The sequence below is a fragment of the Ischnura elegans genome, chromosome 6 (assembly GCF_921293095.1).
Source record: "Ischnura elegans chromosome 6, ioIscEleg1.1, whole genome shotgun sequence".
NCBI classification, from domain to species: domain Eukaryota; kingdom Metazoa; phylum Arthropoda; class Insecta; order Odonata; family Coenagrionidae; genus Ischnura; species Ischnura elegans.
The window spans coordinates 85,953,973-85,968,147 of record NC_060251.1 but is presented as its reverse complement, the minus strand read 5'-3'; the positions used below and the strand labels follow the sequence as shown (position 1 = coordinate 85,968,147).

At 37.8% G+C, this 14,175-nt stretch overlaps 2 protein-coding genes across 6 annotated transcripts in view; one reads left to right on the top strand and one right to left on the bottom strand.

Annotated features, from left to right (window-relative positions):
• LOC124161095 (protein tramtrack, alpha isoform-like) overlaps window positions 1-11,399 on the top strand; it is a 137,724-nt gene extending 126,325 nt beyond the window's left edge. For 4 of the 5 annotated variants that reach the window (XM_046537291.1, XM_046537289.1, XM_046537290.1 and 1 more), the window contains one exon: window positions 9,171-11,399. In XM_046537291.1, coding sequence (XP_046393247.1) covers window positions 9,171-10,096 — 926 coding nt within the window. In that variant the 3' untranslated portion in view covers window positions 10,097-11,399. Of the gene's footprint in view, window positions 1-2,857; window positions 8,446-9,170 lie in introns of those variants that run through there. The other variant, XM_046537293.1, reaches the window with a different exon arrangement.
• On the bottom strand, window positions 11,364-13,081 carry LOC124161099 (transmembrane protein 256 homolog). Its single transcript, XM_046537297.1, has 4 exons — window positions 12,866-13,081; window positions 12,642-12,783; window positions 11,830-11,948; window positions 11,364-11,751 (listed from the first exon to the last, which is right to left on the bottom strand). Exons 1-4 carry the CDS (start codon window positions 12,941-12,943, stop codon window positions 11,608-11,610), a joined length of 483 nt encoding a protein of 160 aa, XP_046393253.1. The 5' UTR covers window positions 12,944-13,081; the 3' UTR covers window positions 11,364-11,607.
• Between the last annotated feature and the right edge of the window lie 1,094 nt (window positions 13,082-14,175).

Here is a 14,175-nt window from a genome sequence, read left to right as displayed (position 1 = left end):
TTATTGATCCTTGTATGTACATGAGTTAGCACTATGGTTTGGTATGTGTGTTGGTGTGTGTGCATTGCTAGTATGTTAATCTCCGTGAATAGGATTTTGAATGGCTCTAGACGTCAGATAGGGTGATATCGGAGATTGTCGCTCTTGCTCTTTCAGTCCCTGACCAAACCTCGTTGCCTTCCCTCATCACTCCTCTCCCTCCCCCATCCCCTGGACACACAACCTCGCTCTGGTACCTTCCCATCGGGTCGGAGCTTGGCACGGGTCCTGTCTCAGCCGGCGTCAGCCTATCCATCAACTCCGATGGCAGTCGTGATGTGGGAGAAGTTGTCTTCGGCCGAAGCTGCGAGCAGTGTGGCAGGCACTTCACACATGCCTCGACCTACAAGCGCCACATCAAATACGTGCACGGTGCACACAAAGACAGGAAATGCGTGTGTGACATCTGTGGTGCCGACCTATGCCGACCAGATAATCTGCGTCGGCACAAAAAACTCAGTCACCGTGGTTCAATATGAATCCATCAATGGATAGTAACACAGGCAAAAACTTGAGTCATTTTGTGATGGGGTTTGGCGTAATGTCTAGATGGAATAGTCTCTCGGGGACCTTTCTGCCTTGAATGTTGATAGTTGATGCAGTTATGTGTTTGATTACTTGGAAATGACATATTAACCCCCTCTGGCAGTTAATTATCACTATTTTGGGCATTCTGAATCTCACATTATGGAAGTATAGGTTTGAGCCATTAAAAGGGCCACTTTTTTGCCGTGATAATCTGGAAAACACTATTTACTACTTCTCTGGGGAAGTTAGGATCTATTGACAATGAAAGAACCAAGTATGCTTGTACTGTATTTCTGTGGCATAATTCCTATCTATAAATTTTTCTTACCAGCCTCGAAGGCAGTGTTGTGAAAAAAGAATGTGAAAATTTTTTTATGCTGGAATGTTTTACTTAAATGCTTGAATACAGTCTGGCATTCAATATTGTAAGCAAGCTCAGAACTTTTTATGAATGAGTTTAAATGCTAGTCTTGTGATTCCATATCTGGTGAGCCCTGAAGTAATAAGTTGTATTGTATTATGCCATTATCTCTGTTGGTTTTCACTGGGTGAATGTGATTTTTCAGTTCTCAGTATTCAGAGGAAATATCTTAATGTGAAGGTTGGAGGTGATAGATTCATGAAGTATGTATTTTTGTTGTCAGTTAAGTGATTTCAAAGTTTAAATTAATATCTGAAGAAAGGAGGCTATATTCTCCTGTTAAGAAAGTGCTGAATATTGGAAACATTACATCGGAGGGACTCCTGAATACTCTGAGCCACGTTAAATGCATGTATATGGGCTTAGAAAAATATAATCATGCGAATCGTAATAAACTGTGACCTCCTGGATCTGTATTCTTCCTCAATTCTCCTCGATCAATAATTCCTTCTCCAGGCTTTTGCCCAGTTATGAATTTTTAAGGCAGACCTAGTTATCTTCAAAATCTTGTGACCACGCTGATTTCCTGACTGACTATTTAATGCTGTGAAGGGCAAAAGCAGCAATGGACAATCCTTTATCTATTTCTTCCCCTCTGCCTGTCCTATTCTTTATCGCAAAAGTTTTATAGGACGAGTTGAGATTTATGGTGTTGAAGATCATAGAATGGCTCCTGTATCTTGGAAAAGGTAATTCTTCTTGACATACCATTGTTTCTCAAAATCAGTGCCAATGTAATTAAAGTAGTGCTTTATTCTGCCAAACTTCAAAAGCAAAGGGATATGCAATGGATCCAGCCAGAATTCATTCTTCACTCAATCTCATTTTACCTTTTTGGTTGCTGCAATCCTTGCAAATTACAAAAAAAATACATGTTGAGTAGATGAAACTCTTTTCTGAGACAAAAATTCTCTTTTCTCTCCAAATTCTGGCTCTCCACAATATCCTCCTTTTGATTGAAGATGCATATTATTTGTGAGAGCTAATTTGTTATTCTAGCTTGCTGTTGCTCAAGGCCTGGTAGCTCCTAGAATTGCGGAAAGCAACTAATGGAAAATTTTGGATATTGTAGCCAAGAGTTATTTTTTAATAAAGCATTGCGTACATGTAGCATTGTTCGTTATTTAGACACGCTGGCAAGCGTGAAACCCTGTCATTGAGAGGGTTTATTTGGAACAACCATAGCTCCTAAGTATTGTTAGTTGGTAGTAAATTTCATTAATTGCTTTCTAGTTAGAATAAGAATTTATGTGCACGCCAGTTCAACCAGAATGTGATGAAAATGATAAAGTAAAAAGAAAATGACATTCAGATTCTCTGGAAATGTTCTGGCAGTCATATATGTGTCGTGCAGTCTAAAAGTGAAGCTTCAGCCATTGTTTCCGGAGGTGGCGCAGAAATGCACGATTATTGTTGCTGGACGAGTCAATATCTGCATGATCTGGTTTTCCGTGTCTGTGTTCTATATTTGTTTCAAGCATAATTTTTTGGCATGTAACAGTGAGCATTTCTAGAGATCTGGAGAGATGCCATTGAGGTGAGGACTCATCTGACGTCATAGATAATAGAGATACCCTTGGTCACATGAGCTATTTCCAATTTTCTCCCCTCAGTCTGTTCTTGTTATTTTGTGTTGCGTCTCTTTGCATGCTCTCATTTTTTGGGTGTTGGGGTGCTAAGGAGAGATGAACCAAAAGTCATCGGCTCCTTTGACCCCCTGTTCCTTCTCCTTTCCCCTTTACCCAACCCCCTTCTGGTGTGTTATTGCCCTCCCGACCCCTCAACCTAAAACCCCATCCTCTCCACCACAAATGTCTGGTGATGTAAAAGAAATGGAAAAGGAAATGGTGGCCGTTCATTTCGTTGCAGTTGCCTTGCTGAACCTGCGAGCAGAAGCTGGGCAGTGGGGGGGTGGGGAAGGGGAGGGGGGTGGGTCGCGCAAGGGTTTTCTCCCCCCCTCCCCTATGCCCCAGCCCCCCGATGGGGGGGAGTCTATGAAGACCCCTGCACGACCGCCACCAGCCTCCTCAGAGCCTCCCTTGCCTGGCAGTACGCCTCCCTCTTCCTCGGGGCCCGGCCGCCCCAAGGCTACGCGACGACGGACACGACGGCGGGCCACGAGCGCGGGGCCGGGGGAGGGTGGAGGCACGGCGACCAGCAGCGTGGGGGCGGACCCACCCCTGGACCCAGCGGAGCAGCTGACTGAAATGAGCGTGAGGGGACTGAACCTGTTCCGCTATGCTTCGGTCTCGTCCGAGGGCGTTTACAAGTGCATGGAATGTGAGAAGGTGGAGGTGACGAAGACGTTCAAGAACAAATACAGCTTCCAGCGCCACGCATTCCTTTACCACGAAGGACTCCACCGCAAGGTTTTTCCCTGCCCGGTCTGTGGGAAAGAATTCTCGCGCCCCGACAAGATGAAGAACCACATGAAAACGGTCCACGACTGCTTCATGCCCAAGGACTGCGTATTTCCACTTGGATTCTTCCTACCCCCTTGAGCTATAGGTATCGAATGTGGCTGCTTCCTTTGCTTCCCTAAGGGTCCATCGGTGAGGGCCCAATCAAATACGGGGAGAGGTAGCAGCCTTGATTGGAGGCTGGGAAAGAGGAGATGTGGGTGGCACAATCAAAAAAATGGGGCAGCCAAAGTTCTCAGTTGAGCTGCAGGCCCCATACAAATGATGAGGGAGTTATTAATAACATGATTTCTTTTAGGTGGTTAATAATTGGCACCAAACGGAGTTTGTGCCAAAGAAGTTAGGTAAAAAATTTTTTCTCTTTAAAAGTTAACCTCATTTTAAATAGAGGTTTACTGTTTTTTGATATACATAGTTTATAATCGCAATAATTACTTTTCCTTCACAACTTCTTAAGTGGATGTAGGAATATCAACACTGTGTGTACCTTAGACTATAGCTTTAAGAGAGACTACAAAAGATCAACTGTTTTTAAACATGCATTTTGTGCTTGTCTTGCACCAAAACATTTTCCCTGTTCATTCCACTCACTGTTCCTCCGATGCTGTGTTGTTTTACTGTGTCCTCCTTCATGATTACAGTGTTTTCTTACTGAATCTCTCACTTGTCCTCATAATTTCAGGGATCATGGTTTTTATCTGGGGAAGAACGAATTTTGGGGCGTAGGGAGGGGCTCCATTGAATATGTTGGCTTTAAAAACTTCGAATAGTTTTTTATCTCTGTGGTGAATGTGTCTTCAAGAGAATGGATGGTTTGTTTTCCACGTGGGGAGCCTTTGCTCTCCACTAAAGTTGGATTTTCAATACAGCATGAATGTGAAAAAAAAAAGATATGAGTGATTGGATTACACAAAAATTTCTACTTTTGGGATGCCACATTTTTCTGTCCCACCTCTTGGTGCTTTGCCTACCACTGCCTATTGTTCACACGTCAGTGGACGTCATAAACGAAAAGTAACGGAAAATTTAAGAAAAAAATACTGATATTTGATGCTCATAATTAGATAACAGTTTTTTGAATCCTTAAACTACTCTTGATATAAAATTTCTAATCAAATTTTCCAAATATGGGTAAAAATATATATACAACTTCATATGTAATATAGTTATATATCGGATGATTGGTCTGCACACTGCGTGTATCAAGAGGTTGGTAGCTGATAGCCTCAATTTTTCAGTGGCTGCCACTCCACTTGCATTTCCCATATGCATACATACACATACCATTTATTCATGTATAACAACACAAAAGTTTTAATGTTGCACCTCTACTTACGGAGTAAAATAATTTTTTAGGCAATTTTATCAGCTCCATCTTAAAACTTCAGGAATGGTAGGTTGTATTTGAAATGCTTTAACAGATCGTTTGAAATAATACTATTACAACTATAAATATTTTTTTCATACAAGTGAGTATAGCTTCGACAGCAATATCTTCTTCTTGGTAAGATATGGTGTCTAAATGATGGTTAAAGTTTGTGAAATAAGAATTTTTCAATTCAGGTGCATTACATTTGTCCTCATTATACTTCCATATTTGTGTCCTTTTGGGCATTAGTTAATATTTCACGAGTGTTGCAAGGAATGGGGTGAGTGGAAAATAGCAGCCAAAGATGTAGACTTCTTTGGTCATATACTCTACTCTTCTATATCTATATACATTTAAAATTTTTACAGTTTTTCATACTGTTTGTTGATATTCTAGAATTAAATTTGGGATTTAACCAGAGAGGTTATGTAGGTTTTAATGAGGTTTTATATGGGAGGGACAAAACTGCTCACGTTCGTAGTGTTGTGAATTTGTTAAGTGGCCCTCAAGGAATCTTCCTAGGGACATCACAGCTCACATGCACATTGGCTGATCCCAGGTCAAGAAGCAAAATAGTTGGTGTTGGTTTCTCTTATTCTCTATGTACATACAATTTTTGCAGTTTACAAAAAAATCATTTGTGTTATCAGCAAATTAATCCTAATATTTTTGTTGTCGATTGTGGTTTTTAAAATATACACAACTAGTTCTCAATATTTGTACAGAAAGTGGTCTACCTCTTCAAGTAATTAATGGAAAACCAGTGGTTGCTGTCACTTCTGGTGTACTTTACTTTAAACATATTTTCACGGAACATTCATTAGTTAACATTATTAGATCTCATCTTTGTATCATTATTTTATCGGACAGAAGGAAGTATAACCTGAGGTATCATGGGATGACTATCTATGCCCGACATTTATAATTTTACTTCAATAAACAGTAAGCGGTTCATTGCCGTAGGTCCAACTAGTCATTATCATAAACCTGAAACACATTCCTTATAAGAATATATTTCATCTAATTTAATTATGATTGTACAGATTACTCTATCCATTGGTCTGTAACGGGTTTCCTCCAAAGCTTTGGGATTACATTCTGATTGCACCAAAGTCACCCACCTAGATTTATTTTCTCTTGAATCTTTAAATTTTCATGTTTTCTATCTAAATAGTGTTTATTTCAGAAGTAGTGATGTTACTACTCTTCAAAATGTACTATTAACTTACTAAGTCTCAGAAGATATGTAGATTTTGAGGAGTTCATATTTATTTGTCAAAGTTAAGGGCCCAATTATCTATCCAATGGTTCCCCATTATGAATTTTATTTGTTTATTATGTTTAACCCATTGATTTGGAAGTGTTTCTGTAACATTTTCCTAAGCTTTAATTCTGCTATATATTATATACTAAAGGAGTGGTGGGAATTGAAGGTTAAGGAAGGTTCATCTAATTCATTGAGAACGTCATATCCCGTGCTAGTTTCTTAGAATAATATTGGTAAATTTTATAAACTTTACCAAAAATACATCAACGAAAATATGCTGGCCTACTCTACTGTAATGGTCTTGAATATTCATTCTAAAGTTTGCAAATTTTAAAAGCTTTTGAAAGAATGGAAGATTAATATTCATGCATTTAGTTACATCTAACAATCTATTCACCTGGTTTGTTTTTTGTGGTGCTCTTTTGGTAAGAAGTAGATATATCAGTTGCTAGGCATTTCGTCTTGATGTAGGATTCATTTGAAACAAATCGGAGTTTCGGGTTGTCATGTACCATCTTCCTTGTTGCATGCCAAGGTGCGTTAATTGACATGCATCACTTTTTCACTTAAGCAATACAAACTTGTTTGTGTAAATGTAAGCAAGTGTACAATGCAATCTTTATAATGGTGTTGGAAGAGGCAGAAAGGAAGATTTATAAATAGTTTGAAGTTGTTTCAAGAGCGAGCTTATCAACTATAAATATATAAGTCTCCTGTTTTAAAGGCTGGACATCTTTAATATGCAATAGTCTAATCAGTTACCATTCTATCACAATATTTAAATAGCCAAAGAGGGAGGTTAATTATTCTATAGCTAAATGTTCATTTTTTTCGGTAGAGGTTGACTATTGTTACCGGTATTTTTTTATTTGTATCTAATATTATATGATATGTACTTGAGTTCAATTTTCACACAAAGAAGAAAAATAACTTCAATAATCATCTTCAATGCTCAACTTCATTAAGTTGACTCACCACTGTGGTCAAAGACCAACATTGTTACCTGAAAGAAATTCATATTAGAATTATCATGATAGCTGGATTATCCTGCACCTGTTGTCTGAAGTTAATTGTTGGATTTGTGATCAAAGGATGATGTGCAAGCATGTTTGACATCGCTGGCTGTCATCATTCTGTTGTGTGTTGTTATAAAAGATTGGAATTGTTGTATGGTTGGTATGTCATATCCCAATCATAGAATTGAGAAAGTGATTTGTTAGGTTTTTACTATGAGATGGCATTGAAATTTGTAAGCCTTTGGATAATTAACATGTATATCTCAAGAAAATTATATTTTTGAATCCTAAGGTATAGTACGTGGTACAGAGTTATGCCGGAGTGTATTTCAAAAAGCTGTGAGAAATACATAGTTGTCTAACAACTTGTAAAAGTTAATTAAGAAAGTCCTAGTGTTTGGAAGTTACACATAGTGTTTGGTATTCTGCGAAGCATTGAATGAATGAGTGGAATGTGTAAAGAAAACAAATTGTTTTAATGGCCTTGTTTAAAGGTGGAAGTTAGGATAGAAAGTGGTGTAACAGCAAATTTATTAATTTACAATTATTTTTATTGTACTTTTCACTATTTCCAATATTTCTGAATGTACCCATTGTCCCTGTAACTAATCAAAACATTTTTAAACAATTGGGAATGCAAGTGCTGATTGATGCTCAAATATTTTGAATATGTTCACAATCTATAGAATGAGTACTATGTCTCATTGAATCCAAGAACTGCCTCTCGAAGGACAAATCACTGAATGTGATGGCTTTAAAATTAAATCTTCGGAAAGAGTTTTAAGAATTGTTGATTTAATTTGTATTTTAGTGACAGCTCTGCTGCTAAAATAATATTTTTTGTTTCAAGTATTAAATTTTCTAAAGCTTACGTACCCTGGGATTCCCAGATATACTACATGTATTTTATCAGTGATGTTTAAGAAATTATTTTGCTTACTAATTATTAAAATATTTTATCACCTGTGGTGTATAGTAGTGTTAACAATCATTTCACCTTTAATTTTGTAGTTAAAATGTTGGGAAATTCTAACCAATTTGGAAAAATTGGTATCAAAACAAAATTTATGGCTGAGAGCCTCTATTGAATTTTCTTTTTCAAGATAAGTAACAAATTCTCTATTCTTATTGTTTTAACTGTTAAAGAGTTTTTGTTATGAGCGCATGAGAATGTAACAAAGTGAATGTTAATATTTGATTTATATACACAAATGTATTCCTGTTGGTGAGAAAATGCCTATTTTTACAAGTTAAGGATGTACAGTGAAATGTTCTGAGTGATTCTTTATGCACGAGAAGTCTCGGTTGGCATTGATATTGTAACTGAATCCTTCATGTAATTTTTCATTAAATAAATCTACCTCCAAGAATAGGAATCAAATGTAGACGTCGGTGTTATTGTGTGTCTTGAATCCTGGTATAACAATCATCCCATCTGAGTGGATGGGAATCACCCAGTAGATGCATTATCCAAGAATCAGTCGAATAAAAAGCTATTAATACACAGTAAAATTTATATAAACCATTTTATGCTTTTCATGATTTGTTAATTTCAGCATCTCAAACACATTAAGTACCACATTATCATAGGTCAGCAGTTGTGGCATAAGCATTGATTTCAGTTAACAAAGGAGCAAATTTATACCATGCTGAACAGGTCTTGATTGTAACCATGTAAGGGAGGACCAGGATATGGAAGGTAAATGCTGACGTTCCAACCTTATTGCTGGTAAATAAAAACTAGGTAAGAGAAATGAAGATATTGACTACTAACACAGTATTCATTAAGCTATCCCTCACATAACTGTTAGGTGGAATAATAAGAAAAAAATATTTAATTTAGTAGCATAAGAATTAGAAAATTGTATATTTAAAGGACATTGCTTTGCTTTTACTTAAGACTATATTCAAGAATATTATACCCAAAAGTGTTTTTGTAAAAGTCAAATGATAGTTGTGAAGATAACTGTCCTTATTGGTTTGATGCTGTGAAAGGGTTTGAATTTCATAATGCTGTCGAGTATTTATTTCAATGCTGTACATTTTTTAAAACTTGAGAAATTGTGAATGGCCTGAGTCTGCCGATTCAACTCTCTTGATGCTTTTTCAGAAACAGAATATCAACCGGCTTCGGCATTTGAAAGTTATCAGCTACAAGTACAACCTTCCTCAGAGGAACGGGTGCATCGTCATCCGCAGAAGGGAGAAATACCAGCTGGCATCCATTTCCTCAGTCACGGCCACCAAGTTGACCTTGGTTTCGAGACCTGCATCCTTCCTGAGCGTCCGTCCATTCTTCACTTTGCTGCTGACCGTGGTCTTCTCGTGCCAAAGATAGAAGAGGTTGAAGTTGAGCAGGGAGAAGACGAGGAGGTTGTGGGAGTGGAATTTGGAGAAGTTGATGACGAAGAGGGGGAAGATGGTGCTTTGTTCTATGACGAGAATGGAGTGATTCAGAGACATGGCCAGGAGCCTTCGATTCCTTTGTCCCCCACCCCGAATGCACGCCAGGAACTGTGGGAATATGTGCTCAGGGGAGATGGCAGTGTTGTATGTAAGTGGTGTGGGGAGGTGCTTCCCAGTCGCACTCATTGGTATAGACACAAGTACAAAGTGCATGCCGTCAACCTCTTCCGATGCAATCGTTGCAATGTGTTCTTTAAGACTAAGAAGGGCTTTGCGGGTCACCTCGAGAATAGGCATGGCGGAAACAGTGTGGGCGAGATATCAGCAAGTGTCATAGTGGAGGGGGAGGCCCAAGATGGGGAGGAGGGTGAGGCAGGGGCCGGGTCGAGTATCCGTAAGAGTAAAAGCACTTCATTGGGTGCATCTTCCAGTGGGTCGAGGAAGGATGGTCGGGGGAAAGGGAGGGACGTATCGTCAACTCAGAGTGCAGATTGGGCCGAGCAGAGGCAAAGGGAAGAGAAACTGGTAGCTGAAATAATTGATAGGGTGCGGAGGGAGTGTGAAGCTCAGGGTGCCACTGTTAGCCGAAGGGGTTATTCCCGCAGGTCCACAGTCATGAACTCATCCTGAATGCGACAGGTGGTGCTTGATAAAGAGATTTGAGGGGTCTGTCCATTACTGTCCTCGGTATGAATAAAGAGGGAGTCAAGACTTAACTGGCTTTGAATGCATGTCTTCGTTTCGTTGAAATCTTCAACCCAGTTCTTGAATGTTTATTTTTTGAACTTCCAAGTTTCTCTCTTCCAAGGTCACTTCTTAGATCTTAATAAAGGAAATTCATTGCTCTTCAAAGTACTTCACTGGAATTCAAGCTGATCAGTATTATTTTTTTAGTGTTCCAATGTGGTTTGCTTTTCCCAAGAATCTGAAATAATCTGTGCTCATTGTTTTTCTCTCTCTTTAAGGGCTATATTTAGGAAAACTATTTAGTAGTACTTGTACTTAAAATTATTCAGATGAGGTGTGATGTACTTTACGGTGAATGATTACATGTATCCATGTGTATTTAAATTCCAGATCCTTCCATGAGATTTTGATGTCTTCTGGTGTTAGAAAATTTCAATCATTATCGGTGTCAATTGGTTTTGAAGTATCATAGTCTGTTGTTCATTTGTGTCAACATAATGAGGACTCTACTCAAATACTATAAATTCGTAATTTCAGAATAGTCAGGAGTTTCAATGAGAAGTTTCTTTGCAATCAAGTGAACTGTGTGCTTTAAAATGTCCTCTAAGTATTAAGAATTCTGTGATTGTCAAAACAATTGCGTAGTAGCCTTGCCAGTTTTGTATTTACTTCCCTTTCCTGATTAATCTTTTTCTTGTCTCAATTGCATTGGATTTAAGGCTCAATTATTGTCTCACTTTGATGAGTTTTTGAGGACAGTGGACTGATGCTTGATGTCTTGTCAAATGTGGATACCAAAGTAAGATGATTCCTAAATCCTTTCTAAAAATGTGTGTAAGTGGATATTTTTGGGAGTTTTTAACTGGGTTGCTTATTTCTAAGATTACTTTGTGATACCTATGTAATTAGCGTAAATTTTCATTAGAAAATTCATATCAACACCAATGTATTGTATGGGGATTATTTTCAGATTCCCTAAATGTGCCAACTACTTCAGCAAGGGAATTGGAAATATTTTTTTTAGTGCCTGTGCATACATCTTTTAAGTGTGTGCTACTCAGAAAAGAATGCATTTTGCTTGTACAGGGTTGATTACTTACCTTATTGCTTTTAACGTATAGAAATGTAGTAGTCACAAATTTCCCTTACTGATTGTTCAAACTTTTAAAATCCATCCAAACTTAAGATATAAAATGTTCATGTACAGTGGTTCAGCAATAAAATAATTTTTTATTTCACAATGATATATACAGTATCAAAGTAAAATTACTCATCAGGGATTCAACAAATATACACATATGGCCCTCAAAGGTTGACTGCCAACCAGCAAAATGTGTGATGCTCTACCACAAGTGACAATGTATGGTTCAGCAATGAGTTATTTAAATTTCACGATGAAATGTATCAAAAATTAAGTGACCAGAATCAACAAAAAATCTTACAAAAGTTAACATTCAGAGGAGCATTGCCAACCATCCAAAAATAAGTAATGTTCCACCATAGGGAGTAAACTGACGAACTGTAGGGTTCCCAGTAAATGCATAAGCATAGCAGGTGCCACAAAATATCGTCATCCCAGAAATCATCAGGGTTCCCACCTGAAAAAGGAGAAATTATTGCACAAGGTGCTCCACCCAGATACAGAAGAGAATTAAAAAGAATGAAATACTACATACCAAATGCGGTCGCCTCACCAAAGGTAAGGCTAATAAGGGAATAGTGTGAAGAAAATGGTAACGATTGGCAGTCTCAAATGCCACTTTCAGTTCATCACTTTTCGCTTGCTTGTTGAAAGCTGTAAGGGAAATAATCAAATTGAAATAAATTATAAAATTCAAGAAAGGAGAGATTGTTTTTGCAGCTTCCATGGAATAAAAACATCTACAAGAAAATATCAAACTGACTATTGCTAAGAGGAACAAATTAGAATTACTATCGGCCTATAATGAAATATAATCGTGTCACACAAATACAAAGGATTATTTCTTCTTGATAACAACACAAGGAGAGTGCGTTTATCATATAAAGTTTGGGTCAGCTTTTACTTTTTTGTTAATATCAATAATTACTCTATATAGTTCAGTTCCTCGCCTAAAGAATGATATTTTACCAAAGCATTCCCTACCTCTAAAGTCACTTAATTGGTCAGTTTCTGTTTTGATATTGCAATCTTGATCTATTTTCGTGAACGTTTACTATATTTTCCTTAGGTTCCTGCTTTTTAAAAATGGGCTACAAATGTAACAATGTAATCATTTTATAAAGTTCATACCCACGTCCTGAGCGCAGGTCATGACAAGAACCAGCTAAACAGAATTTCTCCCGACGATCGAAATTAATCGTTTTTTCCTTAAGGTGCGTTTACACTGTGTAGCATGTTATGTAAAACATGTTATACGTAACTTGTATTATATAACATGCTACACAGTTTACAGGCACCTTTATAGTCAAGGGTTAACATAATAAAGTTTAATGTTAAAACACTAACTGTGGGCACCGTAGGCTCCAAGAATGACCGCAGAAGCTCCGAATACTCCAGCTAGCCTGATGTATTGATGTTGTCTCTCTGTTAGTTTCCATAGGGTGACTTCTACAGGTTTCTTTTGCTGACTTCCCATCACTGCGGATCCCTAAGATAATGGAAGATAAGCCATAGATTAACACCTCAATATTAAAACACTTTTGATCTAAAAAAATAACTAAACTTCTTACAGCTTTCACCACCGAACTGGCAAGTCCTCTTGTAACAGGATTGTCATACAAAGAATGAACCAAATCACCTAAATTCATGATAGGGACTCGCAAGTATCCCGATACCTCGAAAGTAGATGATGATGTAGAATTCTTTTTCAAGTATACTTCTTCCTTGCCTCCAATAACGTCCCTGGCCGATCGAGAATATTTACATTTGCGCAGAGGTGTAGTAATTTGTTTTGACTGCACAAGAATGGTGATGGCGGAATGGCGGCGTGACGTTGTGAGGTGAGAGAGGTGAAAAGCAATGGATAATCCGCTTTGGAATTAAAGAATATTATTCCATTCATGAGCTCTTATTCTGGTTAAATCATGAAAAATTGAAGGGATTTTTATTTATCCAATATTTACTATTAATAGCTAACTTCGCACGTCTATCTGTGAAATCATGTTTCTTTCTACAAAGCCATATCACTGTCAACTATGATTCTTTGTAGTATCGGCCGAATCCTATTTTGCCATCTATCTGCAGATGAGCGGCACCCAAAGGCTTATACTCTCTAATTTTCTTGGAACTACGGAGATCACGTGAGTTTAGTTTGGCTTTGTGCTCCGAAAATGTTGTTAATGCCTATGATGCTGATACGTATGGGCAATATTGATGGAAACCGGTATAAAATATTTGTGCGGATAACATACCTGAGAGACTGTGATTTCCTTTCCTACAGACACGCCTTTTATTTTAGGGATAATTTGTTGCTAAGTTTTCCCTCGGAGTTGTTCACCTAGTGCAGAATTGCAGTTAATCTTTGTGAAAGCTCCATGTATTTTGTTTGTTTGATAGTAAAAATGTACTTAAGTAATACTCGAGGCAGTTCCAGGCTGTTCATCTCTCTCAATCATTATGAGATGTCACCATTTTCAGGTTATCACAATGCTAGATATTGGGCATCGACTGGTGATAATATCAGCCGAGTCAGTCAATAAATTCACTTGGAGGGGTGACGATGCTTTGTATAGCAGCGTTTGCCATTCATTATTAGATAGTACTCTTCACCAAAGCCTATTAAACCTTTTGGAATGGTGGACGTCTTCTTGCAATACTCCGAGGCGGTATTAGTATTGGAAAGTGTTCACAAACAAATGTAGCAAGCTTCTAGCTACTTTTTGGTAGATTATCATCCTCCTTTGAATGCATTTCACTGGGTTCGAAAACTCGATTTAACTCTTGTCTGAGTTATATCAAACTGTTTTACTTTCTTTCAATATGCATTCTCAGAAACGTGTCTAATGTCTCTGTTGTTATTTTTATCTCTTTATTCAGTGTC

What these genes read in the sequence shown, in the direction of transcription:
- LOC124161099 (XM_046537297.1), bottom strand. Translation starts at nt 12,943, where the DNA reads ATGAATTTAGGTGATTTGGTTCATTCTTTGTATGACAATCCTGTTACA. An exon ending in CCAGTTCGGTGGTGAAAGCT is followed by an intron (nt 12,784 to 12,865) that starts GTAAGAAGTTTA and finishes CCATTATCTTAG; the next exon opens with GGATCCGCAGTGATGGGAAG. An exon ending in TGGAGCCTACGGTGCCCACA is followed by an intron (nt 11,949 to 12,641) that starts GTTAGTGTTTTA and finishes TTTCCCTTACAG; the next exon opens with CTTTCAACAAGCAAGCGAAA.